The sequence below is a fragment of the Antedon bifida genome, chromosome 8 (genome assembly GCF_963402885.1).
Source record: "Antedon bifida chromosome 8, ecAntBifi1.1, whole genome shotgun sequence".
In the NCBI taxonomy this organism is placed as follows: domain Eukaryota; kingdom Metazoa; phylum Echinodermata; class Crinoidea; order Comatulida; family Antedonidae; genus Antedon; species Antedon bifida.
In genome coordinates this window covers 2330959-2340609 of record NC_136233.1, presented here as the reverse complement: position 1 = coordinate 2340609, position 9651 = coordinate 2330959, and the positions used below count along the sequence as shown (strand labels likewise).

The 9651-nt window shown below is 31.8% G+C and overlaps 1 protein-coding gene across 2 annotated transcripts in view; it reads left to right on the top strand.

Annotated features, from left to right (window-relative positions):
- The first annotated feature begins 31 nt into the window (after nt 1-31).
- The window catches only part of LOC144850174 (ankyrin repeat domain-containing protein 27-like), a 51910-nt gene continuing 42290 nt past the window's right edge, over nt 32-9651 (top strand). For both annotated transcript variants that reach the window (XM_078707402.1, XM_078707401.1), the window contains exons 1-13: nt 32-101; nt 534-656; nt 2023-2145; nt 3422-3481; nt 4044-4134; nt 4517-4591; nt 5087-5232; nt 5444-5566; nt 6192-6405; nt 6600-6741; nt 6970-7159; nt 7839-7969; nt 9270-9352. In XM_078707402.1, the coding sequence (XP_078563528.1) occupies nt 90-101; nt 534-656; nt 2023-2145; nt 3422-3481; nt 4044-4134; nt 4517-4591; nt 5087-5232; nt 5444-5566; nt 6192-6405; nt 6600-6741; nt 6970-7159; nt 7839-7969; nt 9270-9352 (1513 nt within the window). In that variant the 5' untranslated portion in view covers nt 32-89. The remainder of the gene's footprint in view (nt 102-533; nt 657-2022; nt 2146-3421; nt 3482-4043; nt 4135-4516; nt 4592-5086; nt 5233-5443; nt 5567-6191; nt 6406-6599; nt 6742-6969; nt 7160-7838; nt 7970-9269; nt 9353-9651) is intronic.

The following is a 9651-nucleotide window of genomic DNA, read 5'->3' as shown; positions in this document are numbered from 1 at the left end:
ACGTTGATTGACATTCAATTTTACGCAGACAGCAGAAGCAGCACACCACGGCGATATTTACTAGCCCTAGCCTAGGCCTAAATTAACTTATGCGAGATAAGGTTAGCTTTATATTGTTTACTACCACGAATGAAAATACTGATTGTACTTCATCTTACCTCTCTATATATTTAATTCTAGGGTTAGGTAGCTTAGCTAGGCCTAAACTAGTTTGTTAGAGGTCCTGCTGGGCCTAGGCCCTAGCCTAGTAAGTAGGCCTAGGCTAGTACAGTAGTACTAGTAGTTGATGAGTGTTAGTTATTTAATTAGTGTGTTGATGAAATGAGGCTCTTTATTTACTTATTAGAGCCCTCTCTAGCCTATTGAGGCCAGGCCTGTCTAGTAGGTATGTGCTCTTTTCTAGACTAAACCTAGGGGCCTAGTCTAACTTTCCGCAGGCTAACTAGCTAGTGGTGGAATAGTAATCTAGGCTAGGCTATTACAATTTTTTAGTAGATGCAGATAAAACTTTTTATGTTTTGTATCACACACAGAATGATTATGCAAACAACAAGATGGATGCATACGATGAAGATATATCTGAAAATAAATTTTATCGAACCCTGCTAAATAAGCACAAGCACTTGTACGACAGAGCAGCAGAATCGAGATGGATGGTTTGTAGAACAGTTACCACTGATACTAAACTTGTTCTAGATAGATAAAAATAAATCAACCTAACCATTATCTAATTTTATACCTTTATGATCCATTGTCCTCAAAACCACATGCAGAGTGGACAATATGTATATATAATTAATATAAATTAATTCACTTTGTTGAAGATGTTCCAAACTATTTAAAAAGTATTGTAAAAAAAATCAAAAGCTCTGTCTACACTATCAAACTTTATGTGAAAAAAAAATGTGATGTGCCCATATATGAACATGATGGTGTCATATCACTACCATATTTGGGCACATTACACTTTTTTGTCACACTAGTTTGATAGTGTAGATAGGGCTTCAGCATACTCATGGAGGAACTACTTTGACCATTGACCTTTGTTTTAAATGCTTTCCGCATAGAAACACTTTCATTTTAACCTGTAATCAGATAAAGATTCTGTACAATTCCACTTTAATATTTCTAGATAATTAATCACTAAAATTAATAAATAAAGACAGATTAATATTACGAAGACATTACAACATAATGATTTTTAAAAATAGTAACATAATAATTATTCTTTTTTGCCAAAATACATTTAAAAACAAACGCAATAAAATGTATGGTAAGAAACAATAGAACCGACTGAGTCAAGGAAGACTGAAATTACTTTCCTGGGAAAACAAAAGCAAGCTTTGTTATACCACTTATACCCAGTTGCATTAAGGGCCTGTTTCTGCTGCATAAAAATAACCGGTTAAAATCGGTGTGAATAAATTAACTCCATTTTCTTGGGAGCAGAAACAGGACAAATTTGTGGTTAAAAGGCAGTGCAAAATAACCGGTTAAAAACACCCATTCAATTCGGTGTTAGAACGCCATTTTACCGGTTATCGCTGGGCAACTTTTAGCTGCAACACAAAATGGTTATTTGATTGACAGCTGCTGACCCCGAGTCAACTACACGGCGGTAAAATTTTGGGTAATTCCACCCATTGATTTAACCGGTTATTTCGGAGCATAAATTGAGCAGAAACGCGGTCTTGTTCCATTTTAAAATAAACGGTTAATTTTCGTTATGCAGCAGAAACAGACCCTAAGTGGTCTTATTTATCTTTTTTTTTATCTTATCTGTTATAACAATGTAAATGTACATGTATGTTCCTATTCCACAACTCATGTGTGTGTGTGTACACAATTATCAGTTTCTAAAGCTCTGTCTACACTACCAAACTAGTTTGACAAAAAAATATGGTAGCGATATGCCCACATATGGCAGTGATATGACATCATCCTGTCCATATATGGGCACATCAAATTTTTTTGTCACATGAAGTTTGATAGTGTGGACAAACCTTTAAACATTTTGTTTAGATCTGCATTCCACGATCTGGTGTATTTTCAAGGCTCTCTTTAACAATCACTGATTACGAAAACCACATTCTAAGGCCATCAACACTTGGAAAGGAAACACTTTATCTCACGGCAAGTGGAAAAGTAAGTACATTGTCATTACAGTAATTAGATATATTGTCCCTCTAAAAAATATTATTTTTTCAAATTTGTTGTTGAATATGCCATTTTAATGTCACGTAATAGTGGATCCAAAAAAAAAAATGATTTAGCTGAAAAAAAATGTAATTTAAAGCATAAAAATTGTCTGTCAGACAATGGTTTTTGGTTGAAATTAACCGCGTTGTTTGTCTTTTTATAAGTGAAATAATTTTTTTTTGGTTTTTTTTTACAGAAGAGAATAACTTTTTAAAGACTGCAAAATGGCCTATTTAAAGTCTGATTTTATCAATCTTCATTTTTCATGTTTTTGGGGACAATACATCTTTAAAAAATTATTATCTTTCTAATTATTAGCGGTACCAGTGTTTTTCCGGTAGTTTTTTCATGCCTTCTGGTGGATTATTTATCTTTGACTAGACACACATCCGTATTTTGAATGTTGCTGGTACCGTTTGGTTTCCAAACAAATTTACAAAACATTGTCTTGGGATAATTTTCATTATTAACAGTAACAGAGACATTATGTTATCAGTTGAAAGAAAATCAATATATAACTATTGTAGAGGAATATTGATAGCCATACTACAGTACGTTTATCGAAAATAAAAATAATGATTGTCACATGCGACAATAAAATACATACATACAATATCTCTCCCCCTTAAATGCAATATATCTTATTCTGATTTTAAAACCAAGTTAAAGTTATGTCTCAAAGATAAGCAATAATTTTTGGTACCAATGTCCTTTTATATGAACGTTTTATTTTTTAATGAATTTTAATTAAACATTTCTCTAATTTATTGTACATGTATGAATTTTAACTTTTAAAATCTGTATGAGAATTTTAACTTTTATGAATGCCCTTGTATCTCTATGTTTGAATGTCGTCTGTATATTTTTGTATTGTTTTTAAGAGGGCCTCTTCAAGTCAGCTGTACAGCTGTTAGAGCTACCCAAAGTTGAATAAATTAATAAATGAGAAATTTATTAAAATTTAAATATTGTACATTTTATATATTTCCTGTTTTTTTTTTGGTATGTCTGGTTTTCTGGAAAGTCTAGTATTCCAAGTGTTTTTAATGGTAACAAGAGTTTGGGACCTTTTCCCCCTGTTTTTTTGAGAATTTCCAGTTTCCAGAGATTCCGGTATTCGGGAGAGTTGACTGTATTGACAAATGTTTTTTTTCTCAACAATTTTTGACAAATAATATACTGTATATACATTTTTGAGAACTTGTTGTTTTTATTATTCCAGACAGTACATTTTATTGGTGACTATATTCAAACAAGTTCTGGATTCAAAGATGAAAGGAAGGTAGTGTAGTGTACTAGTTTTGTTTTTGTTTTTTATTTTCTACTACGTTACTATCACTTTCATCATTGGTTTAAGTTTAAGCTATCTGATGAGAATGTACATTCTATTTGTCCTATCATTGATTCATCATCATTATCAATATCATCATCATCATCATCATCATCATCATAATTGTCATCATCATCAATATCATCATCAAAAATGTCATCATCAATATCATCATCATCAATGTCATCATCAATATCATCATCATCATTATAAATATCATCATCAACAATATCATCACTATCATCAATATCACCATCATCATCAATATCATCATCATAATCATCATCATAATCATCATTATCATCATCAATATCATCATCAATATCATCATCATCATCATCATCATCATCATCATCATCATCATCAACAACAACACCATCATTATCAATATCATCATCATCCTCAATATCATCATCAATATCATCAATATCATCACCATAATCATCATCATCATCAACATCATCATCATTGTTATCTTTATTGATCGCAATTTACATCTTTGCTTACTTTTCAGGTTAAAGTTTTGTTTGAAGAAACGTATTTCAACAGTCGTGATGAAAGTTTTAAAGTATTCTGTTTGGACCGACTATTAGAAGGGGGAACAGGTCAGTATATCACATAATATGCTACATACAAATATTGACATATTAAGTAAAATTTAAGATATAGAATAATAGTGGAGACCAGTTTCTGCTTCTCTGATTAACAAAATCTATATAAGTATTAATACATTTTGTGCGACATATTGAATACTTCGTTAACATAACAAATTCTATGTTTCAGTGAAAAAATAAAGAACATGTGAAATGTGAAAGATCTGGATATAGGTGACAGTTGCTATTGACAATCATATGTGACGTTTCTAAATGAATAATGATATATGATTTATATGAGCAGAATTTGTCTAAAAAGTGACATTTATGTTTTATAAATAAAAGCTTTAAATAGCGAGCATTCATTTACTTGTGTTTGTTTTTATTAATGCAGATGTTGTTGAAGATCCCATCACAACAAATCTGGAAAATTATGAAGATTGTGCAGAATATTTATGGGGAAACAAAGGTACAAAGGTATTTTTTTACACAATCAACAGCAAATACATTACTCGGCAATTACAGGATGTAGAATCCATGCTTTCTAAAGCTCTGTTTACACTATCAAACTTTATGTGAAAAAAATGTGATGTGCCCATATATGGACATGATGATGTCATATCACTACCATATTTGAGCATATCACTATCATATTTGAGCATATCACATTTTTTTTGTCAAACTAGTTTGATAGTGTAGACAGAGCTTTAAGCCTCATATGAGGCTTAGGTAATGGTGCTGAATTGGCTGTTAGAAAAATCCTGGGACTATGTTAGGACTTGAACCAAATACCTTGCTGGGATTGGTAAGCAAGCATGTCATACACTAAGCTGTAATACCACTACTTTAAAAATATTATTATTTTTAAATAGGTTTTTTTCTACAGTTTTGAAGTGATATCTTTTTCCATATTTCTTTCTTTCTTCATTATTTTAAAATGAAATCATTTTTTTTTTCATTGCAGTCAGTAAATCTTGTGAAAAGCAAGTCAATGATTTATTGCATAACTTCTACCCTACCCAGCATTCCACTAACTTACGACACATCATTGATGAAACTAATACAATATTTACAAAAGCAATGCGGACAGCACTTAGAGACCCTGGATTGGTAAGTATAATATTTATAGAAGTCATAGTTTGACCTTTGACATGTTTAGGTTGTTGACAGATAGAGACGAAATCTGTTAAAATGATAATCTTATTGAAAATTTGACTTTTTAAAGTATGTACTCCGATAAGCTACTGGATTTTGTTTTTCTTTTTCTCGTAATTTGCTTTTATATTCGTCTTAGTATTAATCGTGTGACTTTTAATTTCAGAGGAAAACGGTAAAGCAAGATAAAGCATACCTCGATCTTCTCAAAGTTGCTATGGAAACATATGTGATGCATAGTGTTTATAAGAAAGTATTCAAAGTGTTGAGCAGTCTATTTGCAAATGACGTAAGTTTTTTTTTTCTGGGTTTGAATTTTATTATTATTTATTTACTGATTTCACTAAGAGGTCCAAAATTATGAATGTTATTTAAATCTAAGCTCTGTCTACACTATCAAAGTAGTTTGACAAAAAAAGTTTGATTTGCCCAAATATGGTAGTGATATGCTTAAATATGGTAGTGATATCCCCAAATATGGTAGTTATATGATGTCATCGTGTCCATATTATGGGCACATTATATAAAGTTTGATAGTGTAGACAGAGCTTTAGATATGTGTAGGTACAGACAAATCTCTCTCTTTTTCATAATGGTACCAGTCTTCCATATCAATTGCTTATGTTACAAATTTTAGATTTATTTTAAAGCAATTTTATTCTTAAATTTTAAAGTTTAGTTGACTCTCACAATACCATTGAGCTGTAATATGGTGGCGCTATACTGTAGTTAATTTGAATACCACCTGTGTATATTTGAATACCACCTGTGTATATTACTATATAAATACACGACGTACTGTACAATAAACGCTCTCTCACTAACATTCTTTACAGCCTAGGTCTGGTTTTGCTAAATTGTAAATGTGTTTTTAATAGTAAAAAGAATTTAAGATTTCTTATTTTGTTTCTTAGGATGCAGCTCTTAACAAGACTACCCGCAATTTATCAGAACTGCAAGTGAAACATCTTGGTATTCGTAGCGAGTTCACGATGAATGTTCCTCGTGCACGTAGAGAGTTAACGAACATGAACCACTGCAAGACGCCTCTAGAGAAGCTGCATTGTTTAAGGAGGACGATTATGGGCCTTAGCCAACCAAATATGAAAACAAAACCAACCTCTTCAGGTAAAAACACCATCGTGGTGCACCACAAGCTGAAAGATTTTCCCTAAACACAGCTGTGTATTAACTACCAATATTGGCTTTGCCACGCAAAATATGCATTTCTCTAAACTTAACGATTTTCTGAGTAAACTCTTTCATTACTTGTAAGTTAAGTTTAAAACACAATCACAATGTTTTCACAATTTATCTTTTAGAATCATCTGCCGTTCTGTCATCCGACGACCTCCTTCCCATTTTGGTGTTTTTAGTTGTTAAATCTGAAGTACCCAACTGGCTTACCAACTTGGCATACTTACATAATTTTAGATTTTCAAGTATTCACAACGATGAATTTGGGTTTGTATTTTTTTAAAAACTTAACTTTTTCAAAATGTATTATGTCTTCAGGATTGCTGAAATATCTTCCTATTTTGGCTGAGAGGTTATGGCAGGAGTACTGCATACCATAGTCTTAGAAATTGGCACAGGTTCAAGTCTCTCATTCACTACAGTTCTGGTGGTAGAACAACTTCTCGAAAGTCGACCAAACAAACATATTTATAAAGTTTTTCTTCTTTTTTACAGTTTTTATTTAGCATCTGTCGAGGCAGCTGTAGAACATGTTAGATCAGGAGACATGAATGGTTTACCCATTGGGCCTGCTAGTTCCACACTCTCTATATTCAGTATGAGTCCTACTAATATGGGCTCTATATGGCCTAGAAATGACTCCTACGATGGTGATGACACACCCTCAATAGAACTCCTGTTTGAAGTAAGTATTTGCACTGTTTGAAGATTGTCAAATTGATAATGCCGCCCTCTATAAAAGCAGTACTTTTGTATTTGAATTTTTGTTTGAATAACATTTTTGTTAGTTAAAGATATATTGTCCCCCTAAAATGTTTTTTTCACAATTTTTGTTGGATATGCCATTATAATGTCACATAACATTTTTTAATTTAGACCAAAAACTGGATTGAAAAAAAATTGTTTACCTGAAGAAAAATGTAATTTAAAGCAAAGAAAATAGTCAAATTGGCTGCCAGCCAATGATTTTTGGTTAAAATTAACTTTTTATAAGTGAAATAATTATTTTTGTTGGTTTTTTTTCTACAGAAGTGATAAATTTATGAAAACTGTAAAATGGCCTATTCAAATTCTGATTTTTTATCTTCATTTTTCATGTTTTTGGAGGACAATACATTTTTAAAGGAAGCAGTGTCCTAAATGAACAATAAAACATATTTTGTAAAGTTTTTTTATTATGAGTTTATTGTTATTATTTTCTCTTTATTTCCAAAATATACAAAAATACTGACCAGGTTTATAACTCGTAGCCAAATGTAAAAAAAAAATACAATATCGCTTAACAATGTAAAAAAATCAAGAAAAAAATGTAAAAGTCTTTTAAGAAATTATCTTTATATCTCATGTTTATTTCCATTTCTTAGGAGATAAGACATGGAAGGTTAGATAAAGTAGAGAAACTGCTAAACATTGGCTCGACAGATTACGGACATGTTGTTGAAGAAATGTGTCATCCATTATGCGGATGTGACCGATGTGAAAAACTTATCACAAAGTATGTCATGTTTATTTTTCCTCCTTTTGACTCTAGATTTAGGTATGGAAACGTTTTTCCAGCCGGTCTGGACCCCCCTAAATTTCACAACTTTTAATGCAAAAGGTAGGACATCAAACTCTGGAACCAGCCCCCCCCCTCCCTATTTCAAAATCCTGTATCCGCCACTGATACGTCCAAGTTTTTTAGACTCCTATTGTATGTATTTCTTTTTGGATGATGTGAAAATAATTTTTTTAAAAAGGTATCACATCACACAATCAGTTCATCTATCATGTGGGCCTCTGGTAGCGTAAGTGTGGGAAAATATGGGGAGGTGCAGTATTTACACGGTATATTTCCGAGGACTTGTTAGCAAAACTACCAGAGTTGCCATCGCCAAGATAGAGGGCGTACACTAACAGTAGTATTTTTTTCTGCGACATGATTAAAAACCACTCTGTTTGAACTCTTGGCAATAATAAATCTTTTACTAGTGAACATTTCAATTAATATTTTGTTGTTTTGAACATTGAACATGAGGTTATTTAGTTTAATCACATCACAACCTACACTTCAAAATCAGATTTAATTTATTGTTATAAAAAAGAAAGAAGATGTTTACAGTTTTTTTTAACCGTCATTGAATATAAAACACAATAAATGAGTTATAATATATCTCTTACACTTGAAGTGAAGAAAAATAAAATTATTATTAAGTATTTTCTTAAGTTGTTGTTATACAAGTGTAATTGTATCTTTATATGATTGTTATCGCCCTAATCTTGTTTTTCACTTCTTTCTGCCTGAGAAATCTTACAATAACAACATTTGATTATAGTAGATATTAATACTAATACCCATATATTAACTAGGGAAATGTTGTTAGAGTTCAGTCGGGTGCTAAAAAATTATATCACCTACTCCACCACCTGCGTTTATGCAAATGTTTAACTTTCTGTACAAAGTATATAATTTAAATTAAGAGTATATTGCTATACTAATTTTGCATATTACTTTCTTTCTTTCTTTTATTTACCCATAAATATAAAGTAAACATTGTAACATACAAATAATAATAATTATATCAAGGGAAGGGCTAAAAAATAGTTAAAACTAATCAAGTCCAGCCCCTAAACCTTGGTGTTGGCATCAGTCGATGTAATAAATATATTGTGGTTGAAGTGATTTTATAAAAGATACTTTTAAAATGAAAAATGGTATTCTCTTTTTACTGCACCCACAGGAATATTGTAATTATGAATTTTCCAATGACAATATTTATTTCAATTTATTAATGACGTATTTTTATTTTTTTTAGCAAAAGAAATGACCCAAAAGCAGTGACTGCTTTCTCGAGGGATGATAGAGGATGTACAGCGTTGCACGTGGCAGCATCGTACGGTACGATTCATACCTTATTCTCGCATTTTAAAGTCGCACTCGTTTGGTTTAACATGAATTTTGACGTAGTACATTGTTTAAAATGTTTTTTTTTTCAAATGTAAGATGGTTAATTTGGACACTCCTATTTAGGAGATATCTCTATTAAGGGGACACTTTCATATATGTACACAACAGCCAAAACCCAATAGGACATCCCTAGGGTAGGACACTTTGTTGGGTCCTGTGGGTCTACAGCTAAACCCAATAGGACATCCCTAGGGTAGGACACTTTGTTGGGTCCCGTGGGTCTACAGCCA